This window comes from Cavia porcellus, unplaced genomic scaffold (assembly GCF_034190915.1).
Source record: "Cavia porcellus strain 051 isolate PalLab524CR breed Dunkin Hartley unplaced genomic scaffold, mCavPor4.1 scaffold_20, whole genome shotgun sequence".
In the NCBI taxonomy this organism is placed as follows: domain Eukaryota; kingdom Metazoa; phylum Chordata; class Mammalia; order Rodentia; family Caviidae; genus Cavia; species Cavia porcellus.
This window is the reverse complement of record NW_026947503.1, coordinates 34,050,946-34,074,775: the sequence shown is the minus strand read 5'-3', so window position 1 is coordinate 34,074,775 and position 23,830 is coordinate 34,050,946. Positions and strand designations below refer to the sequence as shown.

The window sequence follows — 23,830 nt, the reverse complement described above, 5'->3', positions numbered from 1 at the left end:
AGTCCTGCAATGTCTCCAATGTTTTGGTTTTATTGGTTTTGTTCTTTACTGTTTTGTTCAATTTTTATTATAACTGATGATATAGGCAATTCTTTTTAAGATAGCAAGAGGCAGTATGGTAACCATTGTTGATCACCTTGTATTCCGTTTTTACATTATGTACTATATCCATTCTTTTGATTTGACTGACTCTGTTTTGTTATATCACATTTGGTTTTATTCTCTTCAAAAAAAGTTATAAGAACTGTGGGAGTAATAAAACCCAAAATGTGTAATTGTCATTGTATAAAAGAGAGGAAAAAAAAACTTCTCTAATTTTGCAATATAATTGCATGTATATTTAAGTGTATAAGATAGATAACCATATTACTGAGTTTTGTTGGATCATTGGACAGAACTATTTGCAATCTCACTGTCTGAATGTCCACTTTATATGCTTTAATTTTGTAACTTGAACAACTATTTCTAAGATGACAATATGTAATCTACTAACTAGTGATTTCCTACTGTTTATTTTCTGAAATTCTGTATAATTTGTACTCTTTTTGTTTTTTTCTCCTTAAATAAAATTTTTTTAAAAAATGAAGCTTTAACTTTAAAATGATACTCACCAATAATGAGCCCACCAAAAAAGAAATCAGAAACAATTTCATTCATAGTAGCTTAAAATTTTTTTTATTATTTAGGAATTAATCTTAACTAAGCAGGTGAAAGATCTCTGTAATGCAAATTATAGAATTCTAAAGAAATTGAAAATAACATTAGAAATTGGAAAGGCATCCCTTATTCATGAATTGGGAGACTACAATATCGTCAATGCTATTTGACAAATGCCCCTGTTATCAAATGCAACCTACAGATTTTTATACAGTCACTATTAAAATCCCAACAATATTCTTCACCAAACTAGAAAAAAAAGCCCTAAAATTCATATGGAATGAGACAAGACCCAGAAGAGCCAAAGCAATGGTGGCCAAACAAGAGCAAAGCTTGAGGCATCACGACATCACACCTCCAGTTACCACTACAAAGCTATCGCAGCAAAAACAACTGCTCAAGAACAGACACCTAGATCAAAGGAGCAGAACAGAAGACACAGAAATAAACCTATGCACATTTTGCCATCTGCTTTTTTGACAAAAAAAAGTATGTTGAAGAAAAGACAGCTTCTTTGACAAACAATGCTGGGAAAACTGGTTATTTATTTGCAGAACATTGAAACTGGATCCTTCTCACCCTGTATTAAAATCAAAGCAAAATGATCCAAGACCTACACATAAAAATAGAAACGTTTTGAAATTGCTGGACAATAACATAGGGGAGACACCTAAAGCTGTAGGAATAGGCAAAAACTTCCTAAATAAAACTCAATAGCACAGGGAATATCATCATTAAAAAGCTTATGCCCTGGGCTGCAGATTTAGCTCAGTGTCTCAAGTGCTTGCCTGGTAAGTGCAAGGTCATGAGATGGATCCCCAGTACCCCCCCCCAAAAAAAAGCTTCTGCCCAGCGAAGGAAACAATTAACTGAATGAAAAGACAACCTACAGAACAGGAGAACATCTTTACTTCACTATTCTTCTGTTAGAAGGCTAATATCTAGAATATATAAAGAACTAAAAATAATTAAAACACAAAAAACAAATGACCCAATCAAAACAATGGGCAAGTGAACTAAACAGACTTCTCAAAGTTAGGGGAACAAATGGCCAATAAATACATGAAAATTTATCAATATCTTTAGCCATCAGGGAAATGCAAATTAAAACAACACTGAGATTCCATTTTACCCCATTAAAAGTGGCTAGTAGCACGGACTCTAAAAATAACAAATGCTAAGGTTGTGAAGGAAAAGAGCAATCCTATTTTGCTGGCGAGAATGTAAACTAGTACAACCACCATGGAAATCAGAATGGAGATTCCTCAAAAAACTAGAAACAGAATTTCATTTGACCCAGGTATACCTCTCCTGGGTATACTTCTGAAAAAATTAAAGACATCATACTGTAACAAATGTATGTAGCATGGTTATTGAGGAATATCTATGGAGGTAATGTTATTTGAGATCATGAAACTTACAAAAACAGCCACATTTACAGCAGCACAATTTACAATAGCTACCCTGTAAAAAGAGCCTCGATGGCTGTCAATAGGTGAATGGATAAAATATGGTGTGGTATATACACAAAATGGAATATTAATAGGCTATACAGGATTGAAGTCATGTCATTTGCATGGATAAGGATGGAACTCGAGAACATGCCACTAAGCAAAATAAGCCAGACTCCAAAAATTAAATATTGCCATGCTTTCTCTTATACAAGAAACCTAAAACATGAATAAGAAATGCCAACATTTGATATTGATATTTACAAAAAAGGAACATATGAGCAACCACAATAGAAAGAGAATCACTCTTAATTATATGAAAGTATGATTAAATATGTACCGGAAAGTCACAAAACACACAGGCCATATTGAAAACTGTAAGTATTACAAATCTCCCCTAACACGCAGGAACTGGTAAATCTAACTCTGAATCACATGCGATCTTTCCCTGTCTGCCAAATGAGTGCACACATGTATGCTGAAAACAAAATCATGAAGCTGAGAGGGGTGGTGCACACCTGTAATCTCAGCACTGGGGAGGCTGAGGCAGGAGGATCACCATGAGTTCGAGAGCAGCCTGGGATACATAAGCAAGTTCAAGGCCAGTCTTTGTAGAGTGATTCTCTTTCTACTGCAGTTGCTCATATGTTTCTTTTTTGTAAATATCAATATCAAATGTTGGCATTTAGGTTTCTTGTATAAGAAAAAACATGGCAATATTTAATTTTCAGAGTCCGGCTTATTTTGCTTAGAGGCATGTTCTCAAAATACAGTGAGACCCTGTCTCAAGAAAAACAAAATCAACAACAACAAAAAAATCATCAAAGAATAATACCATCTTTGCCCTCAGACAGTTTAACATCAAACATAGATACAGGGGCTGGGGATTTAGATCAGCGGCATAAGTGCCTGCCTTGGAAGCAGGCGGTCATGAGTTCGATCCCTGGTACCGGTAAAAAGGAAAAAGACCAAAAAAAAAAAAAAAAAAAAAATAGATACAAAACACTACTTTCACCATATTTCACTGGTTAATAATCCTGTTCTGTTCTTTTATTTTTTAGGTTGTAAATTTTAATATTGAGAATTAAAACACCAGCATTCATTTTATCTTAAAAACTGCAAGTCTTCCTAATAATTGAGGTGGGAGGACCTCAGCAGTATCAGGAGACAAAAATAACCTTTCTCTGTATCCTTAGAAAGAGAACACATTACATAGTCCTTGAAAGTATCAAATAGGTAGTCCCTTACACACTCAGTCTTTTGTTCCATGTTGTGAAAAGTAACTTTTAATATTTGTAAAATTAATTTTGATTGGCTGTCTCTCTTAATAATGCACTTCCCTGTTAGTTGTGACACATGTATTTTCTGAAAGCAATCATATGAGTTTCTTTTATTTTACTTCTTTTTCCCACCACATATATGGAAGTCAAATCAACAGAAGCCTCATTTCTGCCAGCTTTCTTATTAAGACAGAAAAATGGAGTTATGAGAGGAAAACTGTGATTGTCAAAATCATATTTTTATTTCTCAAAGTTGAGTCTTATATTATATATGCTACATACCGAGAACACTGTCAAAAAATAGTACTTACTGTAACTGCCAGGAGATTTATCTTCATAAGTAAAATGAAGCTGTAACTCCTCCTCTGACATTTCACAGATGAATATTTTCAGCAAACAGCAAATAATAAACAAAGCATTATGTGTTTGCCAAATGAAGAGGTGGCTGAGGAAAGACGGAAATCATTTCAGAATCAGTATTTAATTATGAGTATGATCAGCTTATTTCTAGATCAGGATTTCTGCATGACTTGTCAATAATTCTGCCAGCCTACTTATAATATAAAAATGTTTTTTAATTGATCACATTGGATCACTGATCCGTACTGCATTTTACTTTATATTTCACTTGTATCTTATACAGTGAATCTACTTAACAACTGTACAAAACGCTGAAATCAGAAGGTCTCTAGAATTTATAATCTCACCCCAATACCTTAGGACTCTAAACCAAAAGCTCTCTCTCAACTTTTCCCCTAAATAAGAACAATAATTCCTTCATAAGGCTTTTCAAAAGATCACAGTCTATATACTCCAATGGATGAAAAATATTCATATTGTTAGATATAAAGCAAACATGATTTAATTAGTGAGCTTACTTCTGACATTCTGCTGAAAGTTTGAGTTCTTTGGTTCTAGCAAGGAAGACCTTAATTAGTGCAGCAAGATTTCCTGTTCGAGGATTATTTTCAACTGAAAGAGAAGAAAAAGATTTAAAAAGTTAAAATTAAAAATGAAATCAAAGGGAGTATATCATAACATTTATAAAACCAAATGTCAAACTGAAATTGTTCATTGATCAACCTAATGCCAATTTCACGTCTAACTAGGAAATAAGCAGCAGGACAAACTGCTGCCCTTGGTCTTAATTCTGAACATAAAAAATGATCTGCAAAATGAAAATAATAAAAATTAGAAGAAAATAGCGACGTCTTCTCAGAATCCAAAATTGTAAGGGTAGGAAGTTAATATTTAAATAAAATATTTAATTTTATACACATACATCTTTAAAAAGTATCATTTATTTTATGAGTATATAGGATATAATAAACTATAGAGGTAAAACTGCTCAGATCATCACAAACTATTTTAATGATGAAAAATACACATAAACAAGCCAATGTAGCTGGGGAAGGAGCTGTCCTGATGAGATAAAACATTAAAGAATTTGTCTAAACATTTAAAGTTTAAAAAGGTAGGCATTTTAGCTAACCCTATCTAAAGATCTAATTTCTAGATCCAAGTAACTGGATACTAAATCTCAGACAAATCACTTCACTTTTCCAACTTCAGTTTTCTTATCTCTAAGAGAAACCATAATTAAATATTGAAAAATGTACACAAGTGCTTTCCAGCATTACTTAATTCTCACAACTCTAGAGGATAAGCATCAGTGTTATTCCCGTTTTACACATTCTTTTAAAAAAAAAAAAAAGGGGGTCTCACTGTGTAGTTCAGGCTAGCTTTGAGCTAACTATGTAGCTGCTGAAATGACGTCAGCCCCATGGCAATCCTCCTGCCTCAACTTCCCAGGGGCTGACATTTTTACCTACTCTCACTTATAGGTTCTTACTTCCTCAAGTACACACCCTTGTCTATTGACTCAAATCTTTTACCAAACAATTGGACTTCATGAAACTATAAAGTGCTACCAGACTACACAAAAAGTCACAGAGGCATAGAAGAATTCAACAGAAAGGACTACATAGAACTTTTAATTTTACTAATGAAGGAAAACGCTCACAGAGATAGTGTTAGACCCAAAGTTAACAATGCATGAGTAACAAGTCCACAATCATTTTTCTTTACCAATGGTCTTCAAAAGTGAGATTCCAGCGTTCTGGATAGTTTCCTTTTATGGGTGTTTATTTATGGTGCAGGATCCCAGGGCTGCTCTACCCCTGAACTACAACACCCTTAGACCTTTCGGATTAGACTAAGTTGTCAACGTTGCCTCTTGCCTCAGCCTCCTGAGTAGGTGGGATCACATGAAGTATATTTTTTTAAATCCAAAATGCAAAAACATTCAAACACCGTGTCCTGCGCTGCCAGGAGAACTCATTTTTATGCATGCCTCAGAATTATACAGATATCTAAACTTCTTGAAAAGTGTTGCTACGGTTAGGATTCAAAATGTCCCCCAATAGCTTCACTGTGTTGAAGGCTTAGTTGCCAGCTGAGAAATTTAATGGATCACAAGGGCTCTAACTTTATCAGGTAAATTAAATTCACTGATGACTTCATAGTTCATTGGGCCAACTGGGACATGGGACCTACTGGATGAGGTGGGTCACTGGGAACACCTCTAAAAGGTATCACTTTTCTTGGGCTCTTCCCCAGTGACTGCTTTCTGGTTCTTGTGAAGTGAGCAGCTTTCCTCAGGCACACCTTGCCCATGATGATCTGGTCTAACTCCAGGTCAAAAAGCAATGGAGCCAGCTAACCACGGACTGGAGCCCCTGAAGCTGTGAGCCTAAAGAAATCTGTCCTCCTTTGTTTATTTCAGGTATTTGGTGACCAAAATAACAAGCTAAACAAATGCATCCAAGATTTACAAAGAGTTCAAAATACGTATTTCTTTAAATCAGATCCCCAATGTATAACTGAAATACTGTGCATGCAGATAAGTGATCTGCATTGTACTTAGTAACTGCCAGTCAATTCAGTTAAAACCTGCTGGATGTGGCCTCATCACTGCTCATCATAAGACGTCACAGCACCTTGCCATTCCAGGTGCAGTCCATGAACACAGAGCATCAGCAGCATCTGAGAATCTGCAGGAAGTTCAGAATCCCAGGTCTATTCTACACCCACCAAAGTTACAGTGTTTCTCTAAATTTAATTTAAATCATAGAGCATTTTTTAGCTGGGTATAGTGGCACACGCCTGTGATCACAGCCCTCTGAGAAGCTGATGCAGAACGATCGGAAGTTCAAGCCTGATCTGGGTGATTTAGTTACTTAAGAAGATCCTGCCTCCAAAAAATTTTAAATGCCGTAAAAGAAATTAAGAAAGTGCCAGGCATGCAGCTCAGTGCAAAGTCCCTAGGCTCAGTTCCCAGTTAGTGGGAAGGCTGGGGGGAGACACAGGGCATTTTGGTAAAAATGTAAGTCCCAATTCCACATATGTAAAGTACACATGAAATGCCACATCTTTCAGTTTCTCAGGTGACCCCCACTGCTGCTGGCCAAAGAACACCTGGTAGGTAGGAAGGTGCTGCCAGTACTGTAAATCTTTTGTCCCGCACATATCAGAAATAGATATGTGATAGGAAACAGGGAGATAAATCAAATGGAAGGAGACCAAGAGATAGAGCAGGGGGGAGGGAGAAAAGGGGAAAGGGAAGTAAATGAATTAAAATATGTTATGTACACATCACAACTCCCATGATAATGTAATCATTATGTACTACAGACATGTACCAATAAAAAAATTTTTTTTAGCTTTTTGAGACAGGGTCTCCCTATGTAGTTTCCTTCAGAATCCCTGACCTCAAACTCATGGCAGTCCTCCTGCTTCAGCCTCCAGAGTGCTGGAATTATAAGCATGCACCACCATGCCCAACATAAATTTTTTTAATTTTTAAAAGATACATGATTAGATATTGTTAGTTTCATTTTGAAAAAAATTCCCTACTCCATTTTTAAGCTTTGGGTTTAGTTTAAGGAAAAAACATCTTCAGACTTCAGTAAAAACTTTTTTAAAAAGTTAGTATTTACATGTCCATGTCTGAGGGATTGCTGTTATCTAGCTATTGTAAATCAAAATAAAACTGAATCAAAAAATCCAAAGGTGAGTGTAATACGCCTACAACTATATCGTTCAGAATCCCAACTTTACCAGTTGTTCACTCAACGGTCCCAGTATTACTGCACAACTTTAAAAATAACCCTGCGTTGGTGGGAAGAGCAATCAGACATGCATGTTGATACAAAGCTGAGGTGCCTTTTTCATTCATTCACCAAGCACTCACTAAGCTACTCACACTTGCCCACTCTGTTTCAGGCCCTCAGGAGACACCTGTAAACAGAATCCTGTGTTAATGAACCTTGTGTTCCAAGGCAGTTAAAAAGTTTCCACAGCGCTCATTTGGGAAAGACGGAGGCCAAAGCAGAAAATCTGTAAAACTGAACATGCTGAATCATTTTACAAAATAATATCTGTGTTAAACTCAAAATTCCAAAACAGAGCAATGGTAAGGAGTAAAGGAATTTAACAGGAGCAAAGTTAATTGGTCACAGTAAAATGTTTCGTTGAAGCTGGATGTGCTTCAGGGGCTACAGCAGGACACCAACAGGAGGCAGATGGCCTGAAGGGACTAAATGCTCACAAAGCATAAATCCCTGCATAAAAATTACCACTATGTGAAACTGAGCTTGTATCTCAATATACAATAGGGTACTCTAAAAATATTATACAAAAATTAGCAGTGACAGACAGGCACGGTGGCACGTATGTATAATTCTAACACTCAGGATGCTGACACAGGAGGATTATTATGAGTTCAAGGCCAGCCCTGGAAGCAAAGTGAGTTCAGGGGCAGCCTGAATGGCATGGAGAGGCCCTGCCTCAAAAATAAAAAAAATTTTAAAACTGGCAGAGATTATTTTTATTTCATTTGTATCACTGTATTGCTGGAACTGCTGGCAATAAAATAAAGTTTTATGTTATTGCTAACATTTTAATGACACATTTCTAACAGAAAGTCAAGATAAAATATATATATGCTTCCCACATTATAGCTAGGAAGTAACTATTACTTCCAATTTTTTGACATAAGACTGGATCCAGGGCACCCATCCCTTACTTTTCTACTATAAATTTGTACTTTAGCATCATAGTTGCTGGCTGTGTTCCTATGAGGGATATATGAAGTGATCTGTCTTTATCTGCTTGGTATGACCAATGGTAAGTAGTGTGCATATACGCAAAAGTGGCAAAGTGGAATTTATACCCACCTTGTACTCCATTTAACTGGTTTTGTGAATATTTACCCCAGCATGATAGAGAGCCCGATAGACCCACACCACTCCAAAATTTGTTTTAAAAGAGTTTTCTTTTTATTTTTCTGGTAAAGTAGCCTAATTAAATACAATGGCACATGAAAAACCAGATTTGTAAGTTTTGGAGGAGGACAAAAGTAAATCATACTTGATAGGATGAAGATGATCCACTATAAAAATGCATCCTTTCATACAGAAGAGTGGTGTGGGGTATGATAATGATGGTATCTCTTACACTGGCCATGTAAACCAAAGTTCCTGTGACACTGAAATGGAGCTAGAATCAAGTGACACAGACAGGGAATACAGACCTCCTTGATTCAGATGAGAAGAAAAACAGCAATGTTACAATTAGGTCTGAAAATATATTGAAAGTCTTGGGAGGGCTGAAACATGTTGGACAGAATACCATTCCAATGTTGGAAACTGTAACAAATGAAATACTACAAGATGCTGAAAGTGCAAAAAGGCTGAAGTGCAGTATTCCGAATGCAGGAATGGCCATATTAACAAATGTATGTACTGTGACACCTGACTAGCTGAACTGAAAGCATCACAGATTTCTCATGGTGATTACAGGAATGTAAAAGACTTATGGAAATGCAATGGGTCAAAATACGGCATAAAAATGTATGCCCTTGGGCCAGGAATTTAGCTTAGCAACATAAGCACCACCTTGGCAAGCACGAGATCCTGAGTTCGATCCCTAGTACCAAAAAAAAAAAAAAAAAAAAAAAAAAAAGTGTGCCCTTGCAGTGCTATGACTTATTAGGCTTAAAGTTTAGACATTTATCCTGGAACTCAGCCATCAGGTCCTTATAGATAAAGTGATAAACCAAATGATGTTGTAAACAGACTAGTTGCTCCCGCCTCTCAAACTAATCAGAATGTGACATTCAACAATTGGTTTACTAGCTTCCAATGATGTTACATTTGCTAACACAGCAATAGGTGACCAGCAAGGGAACTGTACACACCAACAAAGCACAAGTTCCAAATGCAATGCTGCAATTTCAGAACACAGAATCCCATACTACGATCTTTGGATTTCACAAAGATGAAACATTGGGCTCACGTAAGGCAAAGAAAAACAAACTGCTACCGCTGATGTCAACATTACACCATGATGGGAACACTGATAGGGAAACCTCCACAAAACAGAAGCCTGAGATGGCAACTTTCTACCAATACCAAAGGTGGAGTAGACACTGTTGGTGAGTTATGCAGCCACTATGATGTTACTGGAAACACAAAGCATTGGCTAATGGTTGTGCTTTACTCCATCCTAAACATGTGTGGCACAGTTAAGACAGTTTACAAAGAAAACAAGAGGTGCAAAATATCACAGAGAAATTTTCTTAGAGCCCTGGGACTGGAACTCATAAAAAATCACTTACAGCAGAGGGAAAAAACAAACTGTTTCTGCACAGGGAACAATGCAAAAACTGTGGAGCACAATGGTGACCTGAGCTGACAGGTAAACAGGCAGGCACAGTATCACAAAGACCTACTATGACAACAAGAAAATAAAAAAGATGTCAACTGGGTCCTACAAGAAAGTACAGGAAAACGAAACATATGTGCTATCAGCGTAAATGTATGGAACATTTACGCTGTGTATGGAACATGCAGTTGTCATGTGTAGACTTCCTTTGATGTGACAGTGGAAGCAAAGATTATTTCTGTGGTAGACTTTTGTTTGTATTTACACTTAGTTCACATAGGTTTTTATTTCTGATGTGATCTTTTTGTATGCAATGTTTGGCTCAGCCACATAAGTGCCTGCCTGGCAAGCATGAGGTCATGAGTTCAATTCCTGACACCAAAAAAAAAAACAAAAACAAAAACAAAAACTTCCTGACAAAACAGCAAGACCAGTAAGTTGTCAAGTAGTCCTATAAAATGGTGAGGAAAGCAAAATACACGTGCTGTCCGTGTAAGGGACACGTGTATGGAATGTCTGTTGTCATGTGTGAAGACTGCCTTAGGTGTGGTAACTGAAGTAAATCTATCTTTTTGTGAAATACTATTTGCATTTTCATTGTAGTTCATGTAAGAATTTATTTGTTGAAAACAATTTATTTGTTGTTTTTTAGACTTAGTACACCAAAAAAGCAGTCGATGTTGAAACTTTGATGCTTTTTTATAACACTCAATACATGTCAACTCAGTACTTTATTTTGTGATTATTTTCCTGTTAAGTACTCATTGTTTAATATAGTAAAATTCATAAAATTAAAATTAATAATTACCCTACAGAAATATTCTAAAGAATAAACATGGATCTGGCAGAATCATGTTTATGCTCCTTGATGGCAAAACTAGTCTAATGTCCCAAGAGTGAAATTACAATTTTTAGAAAACCAAAGTCACCTTAAAGTCATCATCACAATACATACAACTGTAATTTTCAGCACTAACCTGTTACACTGTTTTTGGGAGCCAATTCTATTTAGCACAAAATAATTAATGGCTATACTTGTACAATAACAACACTACCATTAACAATATAATTTTTTTAAAAACAAAAAAATTTCATCAGAGTACTTGTCAGAACCAGATGTAGCTCAGTAATACAGTCCTTTCCTACATACATACATACATGAGGCCATAAATTTGATTACCAGTACAACAAAAAGAAAAAAATTGTTTTTGGAAAAATAACTTATATGAGTTAGCCACATAATTTAATTGGCAGTTAAATGGCTTGATTTAAAAACAGAATATGCCATACAGTTCGGGATGGTGGTGCAAACCTATAATCCCAGCACTTGAGAGGCTGAGCAGAAGGATCGCCATGAGTTCAAGGTCAGCCAACATAATGAATTCAAGGTCAGGCTGAACTGCATAGAGAAACCCTGTCTCAAAAAAACCAAAAATATAAAATAAAATCAAGTCAGAATATTGTTATAACCTACTAAAACCACTGTGCACTAGGTATTTTATGGACATATTGTCTCTAATTTTCAAAACAATAATACAATGCAATTTTAATTATCTGCCTTTTAAAAAGCACACACATTTCTTTCTAATTGTTGCTGCTGTTGCTGTTGCTGCTGCTGTTGCTGTTGCTGTTGCTGTTCCTGTTACTGTCATTGGAGACAGTCTCACCATGTAATTCATGTTGGTCTTAAATGCACTATGTAGCCCAGGGCTGGCCTTGAACTCATAGCAATCATCTTGTCTCAGCCTCCATGTGTTAGGGTTATAGGCATTTGGCACAACACCCAGTTGCTACCAACTTTAAAGTAAAGCATTCGAGAAATGAGGTCAAACAAGGTAATATCGGTTGATGTAAATGGAAATAACTAGATGTTATGTGTTACACTAAAAATTTTATATATTGCATGATTTTTTCCCTTAAGAATCCTGTAAAATGGTTATTTTTAACCTCAAATTAGATGACAAAATTAAGTTTTGGCTACTAAGTAACAGTGCTTGAAGGAAGATCATAAAATTGTTCCAGATCCCATGTGTTTTACCACAATATCAATTTGCAATAGAGAAGCTTCCTAGTATATTTTAATGAGTAAAAATTATTTTGGTTGACACAGCCAACAATAGCACAATTAGAGCAATTGGCAAGTCATAGGACAAATGTTAAGTTCTATGTGAACTGTGCTGCAACTATACAACATAATATTTTGGTTTCCACAGTCACCAAAAAAAAAGAGCTGAAATAATACCAACAGCTTAAGCATTACCACTACAAATATAGCCAAGCGTATAATGACCAAATGGTAACCTCTAACACCATCAATGAACAGAAATAATTACTATCACCATAACCAAGAATATATCACTTCATTCATCAGTTCATATTACACTATCAAAAATGTTTATAGACAATTCTTTCCTTACCCCATTTGTATGCTTACCTAAACACTTGCAGACAGAAATGGTTGCCTCCTCCAAGAGTTTCAACTCAGTGCTAGAGAGACAAAAGAAGAAAAGTAATTTATAAAGATACCATACACTAATACACTAACCAGCCAAAGCAGTAAGAGAAAAATAAATTAGAAGAAAAATATGGTGCATAAGACAAACAATACAATCAGCACTATAGACTAGAGCTACAATTTTCAATGCAGTAAGGAAATCTGCCATAGTTCTCAACAGAAGGTTGCCAGAACAGAAGAGCTTGGGGTTCCCTATCTTTCAGACACTAGGATAAAAGGAGAAACATACATTTGAGAAAGACACTCCAAATTAGAGAACATACAGCAAGGGCCTCACATGCCCAGTTCTACAGGAGTACTGATAATGGAATTACAATAATTTATAAAAATGTCATTTTTTTATTCAAAGAGAGAAAAAAAAAGGACATTAAAAAAACAATGCAGTAAAAGGGTACAAATAATACAGTATTTCAAGAAAAAAATATATACAGTACGAAATCACCAATTAATAGGTTACATATTATCTTCCCAGAAACAGTTGTCCATATTACTAAATTAAAGCATATAAAGTGGACATTCATACAGTGAAATTGGAGACAGTTCCATTCAATGATCCAACAAAAGCTCAGTTATATGGTTTTCCATCCTACACACTCGAACATACCTGCAGTTATATCGCTTAGTCCACCTTACTTTCCTCTCTTTTTTACAGTAACAATTAGACTTTTAGGGTTTTATTACTCTCACAGTTCTTATTACTTTTTTGAAGAGAATAAAAACAAATGTGACTAAGCAAAACAGAGTCAGTTACAACAGAAGGGTGGGCATAGCACATGATGCAAAAATAGAGTATCAGGTGATCAAAAGTGGTTACCATTGTGCCTCTTGCTATTTTTAAATTGAGTTGTCTATATCATCAGGTATAACAGAATTGATCAAAACAGTACAGAACAAAACCAATAAAATCTACACTGAGGACTTTACAGGACTTCAAAAAAAGGATAATAGTCAATCCATATTGGGCATCATAGTATATCTTATTGCCTTCAAAGTGGTTGCCTATACCTTCAAACTTGATACTGTCAAACAAAATAGAATATATAATAATCAGACAGAACAAGATGGGGAGAGTAATACTGGGGTGCAAGTCAGGTTAATAGGACAACAAAAAAGTTACTATAATATGTCCCGTAATTTTTATTTAGTTTTCCCTTAATTAAAAAAAAGAGAGAAAAAAGATTAATTTTTTTAAAAAAGTGGCAGGGGGGAGATTGAGATAAGGGAGGATTGTAATAGAACAACGCAGGGCAGAACCGAGCAATTCAAGCATCATTGTGTTTCACCACCAGATAATCTAACATAATAGTAGTCACCATAGTGCCTCTTTCCTTAAATTATTTGAGTGTAACTTCATATGCTATAATATCAAGCATATCAAGGCAGTGTGAAGTCTTTCAAGAGAATGCAAGAATTACAGGGTATTTAGAACCTGCTAATAGAAACTGAACAACGGTTTCTATATTATCTCTTTGCCTATAAAGAATTTTGTTTATACTATAGCATATAGTGAAATATAGTAAGATACTACATGTTAAAACCAGTGGAAACAGGTGTACAACAGCTTGATGGGACTTCAAAACAAGATGATATTAAATCAGCACTAGCTTTTTATGTTGTGTTACTTTCTTCAAAACAGCTATTCATGCTATCATAGATACTAAAATCGAACAACCCAGGTTAAAGCCATTGCAGTTAATGAGTAAAAACATTATATGGCTTCAAACCAATATGACTGGGAATCATGATTACCACATACTTCTATGTATTCTTATCATTTCTTACACTAGGGAAACTATTCGGTATTTATACATGTGAGTTTATTTCACTTATGAGTATGGTCTCAAGCTGCGTCTATTTATTTATAAATGTCTCAATGCGGTCATTCTTTATAGCTGAGTAGTACTTCATTGTATAAAAATACCACAACTTTTTTATCCATTCTTCAGTCGATGGACATTTAGGTTGTTTCCAAGATCTGGCTATTACAAATTGTGCTGCTATAAACATGGGTGCACATATATCACAGGTGCACTGTGGTATGATGCTTTCAGTTCTTCTGGGAATATGCCTAGAAGAGGTATAGCTGGGTCATATGGGGTTTCCAGTCCTAGTTTTCTGAGAAATCTCCAGACTGACCTCCACAATGGTTGCACTAGTCTACACTCCCACCAACAATGCAGGAGAGTTCCTTTCTCTCCACATCCTCTCTAGCATTTGCTGTTGGTGGTTTTCTTGATCCTGGCCATTCTTTCAGGGGTGAGATGAAATCTCAGTGTAATTTTAATTTGCATTTCTCTAACAACCAATGCTGATGAACATTTTTTCATATATTTGCCAAAAAATGTCATTATTTTTTAGGAGATACAAAAAGTACCATGATAGGGCTGGGGGTTTAGCTCAGCGGCATAAGCACTGCCTTGAAAGCAGGCAGTCGTGGGTTCAATCCCTGGTACCAATAAAAAGGAAAAAGAAAAAAAAAAAAAGTACCATGATGTTTGCAATATAGCCAAATACTTTAATGAAAATAAAAGAAAGAGCATACAGAAATTTCAATGGTTCCCAAATAAGAGATAAGAGATGGACAGACTGGGCATGGTGGTATACACCTGTAATCCCAGCACTCAGGGGGGTTAGGCAGGAGGATCGTAGCAAGTTCAAAACCAGCCTGGGCTACAAAGTGAGCCCAATGTCAGTTTGAACTGCATGGCAAGATCCTGTCTTAAAAAGAAAAAAAAAAAAAGACATGAACAGATGTAGAGACAGACACAAGCTAATAGAGACAAGAGTCAATGACCAAGATGGACAAAACTCTTAGAAAACTAAAGGGAAAGCTTTATGACATTTGCATTTAGCAATGACTTCCTCGTTATGACAGCAAAAATACAGTGATCAAAAGAGAAAACAGATAAACTGTACTTTATCAAAATTTTAAAATTCTGGGAATCAAATCAACAGAAGAAACTCCAACCCAAACAACAGATAAAAATGTTTGCAAGTTGTATTATATATTAAGAGGCTGATGGCCAGAATATTATTTTAAAAATCCTATAATTAATTTACAACAAAGGAAATCAACCACCCAATTTAAAAAAGGGAGCTGGGCATGGTGGTATGTCCATACCATTCTAGCTACTCAGAATGCCTGAGGTGGGAAGATCACTTGAGCTCACCTGTTTGACAGCAGTTTGGGCAACACAGTAAGACCCTTCTCAAAAAAAGCAAAGGATCTGAATGGTCATTTTTTCCAAAGGAGATGTGCAAATAGCCAATAAGTACATAGAAGGCTGCTACCTAGGACTTCTCCTCAGGAAAATTCAACAAACCCAATGCACCAACTGGAAGTTTATTTTTTTTTCACACCCATTAAGATGGTGCTATGGTTTAAATATGAAAACTTCCCCTAAAGACTCATGCTGTGAGAGCGTGGGCCCAAACACATCAATGTTTAGAGGTGGGGCCCAGGGATATGATAGGATAATGAAGACACAACCTTACCACTGATATGCTCATTAACTGAATTGGCTGCTGGGGTCTAGCCAGAGGCACTGGGTCAATGGGGTTATGCCTTCTGAAGGTTATTTTCTCTTCTTAGGCTCTTCTGTTTTCTGCTTTCTAGCTGCCATAAAGTGAGCAGCTTTCCTCCACAGTATCGCTTCTGCCTTAAATACTCACCAAATATGTGACCCTGACTGGTTCCGAACCCTCATGTCTTAGTTGGCCTTAGGGCCAATCACAAGATATACATGTAAGAGAGGTGACTAATATAGACGGCTACTATCAAAAAAAGAAAAGAAAATGCACAGAAAACAAATAGGTGTTGTTAAGTATGTGAGGAAATTGAAACCCTTGACATCACTAGTCGGCAATGCAAAATAATGCAGCCACTGTAGAAAATAATATGTGGTTCCAAAAGTTAAAGATTTCCACATGATCCAAAATTCTACTTCTGAGTATGTGCCCCAAAGAAGTAAAAGCAGCACACTGAAGAAATATCTGTACACCCATCTTCATAGCTGCATTACTCATGACAGCCAAAAGGTAGAAACAATCCAAGTTCCACCAAGAGATGGACAAACAAAATGAGATACAAACATCGAACGACATACTATTTGGCCATGTGCTACAACACGGGTGAACCTTAAGGACGGTATGCCAAGTAAAATAAACTAGCCACAAAAAGATAAATACTGCATAAGCTCTCTTGTATGTAGTGGAGAGATCAAATTTATAGAAGAAGAAAGTAGAACAGCAGTCCCCCGAGCCTGAGGAGGAGGAAATGGACACTTAGTGTTTAGCAGGTTCACAGTTTCCGCTGGAGAATATGAAGACTTTCTGGAGATGGACGACAGTGATAGTTACAAAGCTTTGTGTCTATACTTAATGCCACAGAACTATATACTTAAAAATGGTTATGCATTTCATCCCAACGAGGGGCTCCTTGTTCATTACAGCACTCTCAGACTGGTACGAAGCAGGACATCCTGCATTCCCAACAGTTTAAATACTCACCAAATATGTGACCCTGGACCGGTTTCCTAACCCTCATGTCTTAGGCTCCTCATACATAAAACAGAGATAACAATACCCTCTTAAACAAGCTGTTATGATTAAATTACATAATGTGTATAATATACTTAGAACACTTCCTGGCACAAAGTAAACTCATAACAAATGATAGTAATTATTGGCTCCAAAATGTAGTTGGGAGGGGGCAGTTAAATTAAACCAATGCTGTATATTTGTAAAACCCTGTAAATGTCTTTCAAAGCACTTTCAAGTTTATTAGTGCACTTAAATCCTATAAAATTCTCTTCTAATGAGCAAGACCATTATTAGTCCTATTTTTATAGATAGGCAAACTGAAGCTCCCAAGGAGTTTAAGTAACATTCCAGGAATCAGAGGACTGACAAAAACAAGAACCAGCTTTCAAGCCTCGTGATTCAGTTAAGAATTATATATCTTCTACTGCCACGTAGCAAATCCTCCAAACCAGCAACTCTTCTGTGAACGGTTTAAAAATCTCCATCCCTAGAGTTGCTCTGATGAAGCCCTTTTTAAAAAATCAATCAATAAGTTCAATTAGGGTTTTTTAACAAGTACATTTTTGAAGATCTGAAGAAGAAAACATTGCTTTTAGACAGTTCTAAAACTAAGAAGGTAACCACTGAACTACCAGTAGTCACAATTTAAAATGTGGTTACTTCAAATTGATATATGCTGGAATGCAAAATATATCTGAGATTTCAAAAATTCAAAAAGAATGGAAACACTTCATTCTTAATTTTATATTTATGAAACAATATTTGGAAGATAACATTTTTTGTTTCTTTTTTATTTTAAGCAGAAAGAAATTAATGACATAAGATTTCAAAATAAGACTGTAGGAAAGTAACAATGGTTAGGTACTTTGTGTATTGTTATCTTCAAAGTAGTTGCTCATATTACAAGATATAGGCATGAAAAATTTATCAAACAATATAGGCAAAAACCTTTCGTTTCAATGAGCAAATACCAATCAGTAGTATAACTATCTTAAGTGTTTTGTGTATATATTTATTTAAGAATATAACATTAAGTAAAATGTATTGTTAAAATTAATTTCAATTGCTTGATTATTTTTTCAGTGGAACTTCTAGAAAACTTTAAATTACATGTGACTCATCATATATCTATTGAATAGATATTTCCCAACAATTAAATATAGTATCATATTTAAGAAATATTACCAACATCAAAACTAAGACTCCCTAACAATTTAAGTGACTATGTCATTACCTTAAGAATATCAACTTATACTAATATTAAAAGGATAAATATAGGGACCAGGGAATTAGGTCAGTTGTTTGAGCACCTGCCTGGCCACCGTGCGGTTGTGAGTTCGATCTCTGGTACCCAAGAAAAATAAAAATGAAAGGATGAATATAATTGTTTTAAAAAGACTAAATATTTTTGGCAAAGATAAACTAGAAATGATCCCAGGCTAGTTTATTGGTCTCTAGTATTTATCACTGTTATTAGATATTTTTAGAATATCAACAGCGTCATGATGCCTCTCTCCTGTCTACCTTGCTCTCTCCTCTTTTTTTCTGTTGTCTCATATACTCTTCAGAGGTTACCAGAAGGAGACAGACTTGTTCAACATGACCCAATCTCTGGCCATACAATTGAACTGGGATAGATATGTAGCTTAAGGCAAGCCAACGTCTTGGGGAATTTGGAATTGAGACAGAAAGACAGGCTTTCCATATGGTTGGAACTTGGCCACAAAGCTGAGGAGTATAGGAGACCATCCTCTACCCCACTTCAAAGCAGAGAAAGCCGGCTCATAAGAAATTAAAAAAAAAAAAAAAAACAGCTTTGCAGAAATAAGCAGAAAAATCGAAAGGACTCTCAGGATCCCTGCTGGCCTCCCAATTCTCAGTTCCAGGTCTCCCTGAAGCCTCGCTATGTTCCTAAAATGCTGGATTCTTTAAGAAACCCCTGTCTCTTCATCACATATTCCCCTTTCTATGGCATAGGCTAAGTCAAATTGATTTTTGTTAATAACCAAAGACTTCTAATTAATTTTTTAACACTGTGATCAGATTTAATAACATACATTAGTAGTTGGCAGGAAGTAGGAACCATTAATTACTTAGTTTTTCAGTTACTCAGGCAAAAAGCAAAGAGGTATAAAATGCAAAGGACTCTAAAGAGCTTTATGAGGTTAATAACTAGATCATATATATAAAATCTGTTCACTGGGTTTCACTTCCTTCATTAAATGATACTCTCTTTTATAACTAAGACCAAGAGCTACAATTATATACACGTGGCTATAACCTTCAAAAGCTGCTAAATGTGGTTTATTCAGCAAACAGTGCCTGGGCACCTAAAATATGCAGGGCTCCATGAAAAGATGTGACCTCTGCCTCCAGGATAAATGAAGAAGCAGCCAGACTGCACGGTACAGAGGAAATATAAAGCTCAAGACCAGCCATGTGTGTGAGGTCAGAAGATGTACGCTTAACCTACACTAGAGGTGACACCAGGGAAGGCATCTTGGAAAAAGCTAAAGTTCTTTTCTGAAAGACCAAAAAGGAGTTAGCCAGGCAAATGGGAATAGCGTACACAGAGGCAGTCACAGAGACCGAGGCATGTTCTGAGATGCAGTGGTCAATCAACAGAGGAATAGCAAACAACAAAGCAGGCTTAATGGCTGGAGTGTCCAGGTGCTCAGTTTTCTCTTAACAGAAGTTGCTGGCTGTTCTCAAAGCTAAAAATCAAAACAAGGCTTGCATATATTTTCTTATATAATACTATCCTGGCTTAATTCCAGCAAATATTATTAGTGAGGTTGATTTACAGTTCTTCCAAGTAACCTCCTTTGATTGTCTAAGACCAGGTGAGAAAAGCACCCCAAAGCACCCAGGCATAAGAATGAGCACATGGTAATAAGACTGCCCGACTGGTTATCTGGGAGCTCTTGTTCATCGCAGTGCTCTCAAACTGGTACAAAGCAGACACTTCATAGAAATTCACTGAATGACTGAATGCTGCTGTCAGACACTTTGTTGCCAGAGGCAAAATTATCTCCCCTTGCTCAAGAAATACTTCCCACTCTCTCCATCTCCGGGAAGGCTGTGCCCAGAAGTTTAGCTTCACCCACCCATCCCCCACAATGGGAATTGCACCCAAGACACTCTACCACTGAGCTACACCCTCAGGCTACCCACTTGCCTGCTTATCTATCAATGATTGATTGATCGATCTATAGATAAAGGCATCACTAAACTCCAGGCTGCCCTGGAACTTGTGATTGCCCCCTACTTAGCCTCCCTAGTAGCTATTTCAAGTGTAAGCCATCCAACCCAGCTAAAATTTTATCAAGATTATTTTTAAAGATGTTTATTTGTTTCCAGATGTATGACTATATTGTTCTGAAGTAGTCCCAGTTCTTTACAGCTCACATGGAAAGCTTCCTCTTGCAGTGAATCAGCCAACCCCTGCCATTCTGTGATGAGCCCACCAGTCTGGACATTACCACTGCCCTCCCCTGAGCCATCGTAACTTCTGGGCAAAGCATCTTCATGCCCAGGTTATATGCTCCATGGGAACTGGAAAGTGCTGGTTTAATCATACATTTCCCACCATCCCTGGCTCTGCCAGAAAAAAAATACTTGGTAATTATCTATTCAATAAAGGATTCACAGGGCTCTGTTTGTTGCAGTATGCCTGCAGTTTCTATGTTCTGAAGTGTTACTTGTTTCTACAAAGGAAATCAGCCAGGCACACCCCTGCCAAAACCAACACATTGATTGTTGTAATAGAATTTCTTTCCTCTCATCCCACCATTCTCCAGTTTTTTAAAAATTCTTGGAACATTTTAAGAATAATCTGCTTTCCCATTTGCTTGATTTAGACCCATAACAAAGTGGTAAGCAACTGAGGTGGCTGGTAACTGTTACTGCCTGTTATAGGCATCTATGCACAATAATGTTTTAGTTAAACAAATGAGCTCAGATGTGCTGGCAGCAGGCAACTAACAAATCATCATTTGCAGTAAATAAAAGTAAAATGGTACTGCAAAAATATGCCAGTGTCTCCAAGACAATTACAATTAGAAACTGAATGTGATTTCTAAAGAATGTGATTTCTGAAATTTGAGGCATTGGGAACATGCAAAAAAGTACCAAATATTCATACTAATTCAAATTATATAAATTAGAATCACATAGATTATTTCAGACTTAACAGATACATAAACTCCTCATCTCCAGATCAACTAGAAATCTGTCAACAATGGAGAGTTAAGGATAAATCTTAAAACTAGTTATCACTTAGCGAAATTTGTTAAACTACCTTAATTCTAGAAAAAATAAAATAAAATACTGACCCAAAGCTCAGATATAGCTCTAGCTGCACAATCCTTATGATGCTTGGGTACCCTTTCTGAGACCTTTGGTGATACCATCATTCTGGCAGTATTATATACAGAAGAAGTCATAAAGCCACATCTCAGTTTGCTGGTAACATCCCAATGAATACTGAAACTAAAAGGACTAGACAGCTATACCCAAGATCTTGCTTGTTCATAAATACACATCCCAGAAGGAAACATGAAACAGGCCTAGGTACTGTTCCATAGTTTTAAGAACCTTCCCCGGATTTCCCTGAAGATTTCATCAAGGAAATGGTTGTTGGAATGTGCTTAACTACAGAGAAGTTCTTAAAACATTATCACTGCCATTTCTGAACTGTCCTCTAGATCTATTCACTTCCTAACTTTGATTTTATGAAAAGAATCTCCCTAGGGAGAAGGCTGTCATCACCATCAACCTCACACTCATGTATTTCTGTAAGAGCTTCCACTTCAGAATTTCAACAAGGAATACCAATAACAGAGACAAATTAATTCCAAATCATGTCTCTAACAATCAACATAATCTATATGCCACCACTGCTGAGTCTGCCAACATACATCCTGACAAAGTTACTGAAGAGTACAGACAGTAGAGGAGCCTGTAAAACATATCAAAAGAGTGAAGAATGTCAATACTAAGTGTTGTAGTCAGAGATTGCAAGGAGAACAATTACACACAGGACACAGAATTTGCAGTCACCCAGAGTTAAAAACAAGAAAATATAGGAAATCTGTCCATACACTAAAGACCTGGAAAACTTAGCCAAAGGCCTAGATCCCACAACAATGCTCCCCACGAGTCCAGCTGAAGGCCAACAGCCCACGACAAGGACGCAGGCAAGTCCTGTTTTACGAATCTGCACTGGAAAGGCAAAAAGGTCAGTGGTGGAAGCTAGAATGTCTATGCCAGCGGGGTGAAGGGTCTGTGCCACAAGGTTGAGGGTTCTACACTGGAGACAAGAAGCAACACTCAAAATATAGGCCAGGGTTCTCCCAAAAAGTACCACAGCCATTCTCAATGACAATGAGGTTTCGAGCTTCTCCAACAATGAGAACAACTGAGTACACATCAGGGGAGCCAGCATGACAAGCTCCAGGAGAACCAACGGATCCAAACAACAACTTAGAAGAACCCACAACACTACTCTTCCTTGCCAGGTCTGATTTTTATGCTGACAACAGTTCTCAGATGGGCCACCCTCACTGTCTACACCAGGCTGATTGAGGTCTGCTAGTGTTAAGCTGACCACCAGTTACCAATCCACTACTCTAAGGAATTGGGATTTTTATCCTAAATATAATGGGGAGCTATTAAACACAAAATCAAACACATACCAGCAAAACCCTTATAGCAACAGCAGCAAGGTGCCCTTGGATTGTAACCATGGTTAGTGAAATTGGTTAGGACATCAGCTCTTCCAAGTAACCTCCTTTGATTGCCTAAAACCAAGTGTGAAAAGCACCCCAAAGCACCAAGTCATAAAAATGAGCACATGGAAGGAAGATTGCCCAGCTGGTTATCTGTGGGCTCTGGTCATCATAGCACTCTCAAACTGGTGCAAAGCAGGCACGTTATAGAAATTTACACTGATTACAACTGCCCTGAGATATGTACTAAAAAGAAAAAGGTATCGGAACAACAACAGGAATAACATTTTTAGTAGGGTATATGATAAGGCCTAATCATGTGCTCACATCAATCAAAAAATTAACCAGTGTTGTTAAGAAAGAGTCAGGTCAGCACAGACCACTGTTAGCAAATCAGAAGACAGCCACACACACACAGTCTTTAAAACTTCCGGTTTAATTCCACTGAAATTATATACCACTTTAAAATACTAGAAAGGAATTCCAACAGCATAAATAAGGAATTTCTCTGTGCCCACGAGATTCACAGGCTGGTCACTGGTCACATGGCTAGTCACCATGTTTACTACCTCTCAATTTAACAACTGATTTAGCAAAACTCAGGTGCACTTTTCAATAGGATTTCCAATTACTGGCCAATTACAGAAAATGATGTGTGTCCTGGGACAATGGAAAAACTACAGATGACAAAACTGCACAATGAAGTTCCAGAGTCCGCATTTCCTAGATACAAGCCAACTACAGTACTAGTTTGACAGTCCGCATTTCCTCCTCTGCGAAATGGAGGAAGGATGCCACCGTCTCATGGGGTAATTGTGAGGACCACAGCAATGTGTAAAGAGCCCAGCACACAACTCAAATATATGAGTTCTCTAGCCCTCCAACAACTATGAAAAGAGGAAACCCAAAAAAGCACAAATATTAAAGTCA

At 36.8% G+C, this 23,830-nt stretch overlaps 1 protein-coding gene across 4 annotated transcripts in view; it reads right to left on the bottom strand.

Annotated features, from left to right (window-relative positions):
* Dym (dymeclin) overlaps positions 1-23,830 on the bottom strand; it is a 415,428-nt gene that overhangs the window by 328,818 nt on the left and 62,780 nt on the right. For all 4 annotated transcript variants that reach the window (XM_063231704.1, XM_023566826.2, XM_003474053.5 and 1 more), the window contains 3 exons: positions 12,549-12,601; positions 4,267-4,360; positions 3,700-3,833 (listed from right to left, as the gene is read on the bottom strand). In XM_063231704.1, the coding sequence (XP_063087774.1) occupies positions 3,700-3,833; positions 4,267-4,360; positions 12,549-12,601 (281 nt within the window). The remainder of the gene's footprint in view (positions 1-3,699; positions 3,834-4,266; positions 4,361-12,548; positions 12,602-23,830) is intronic.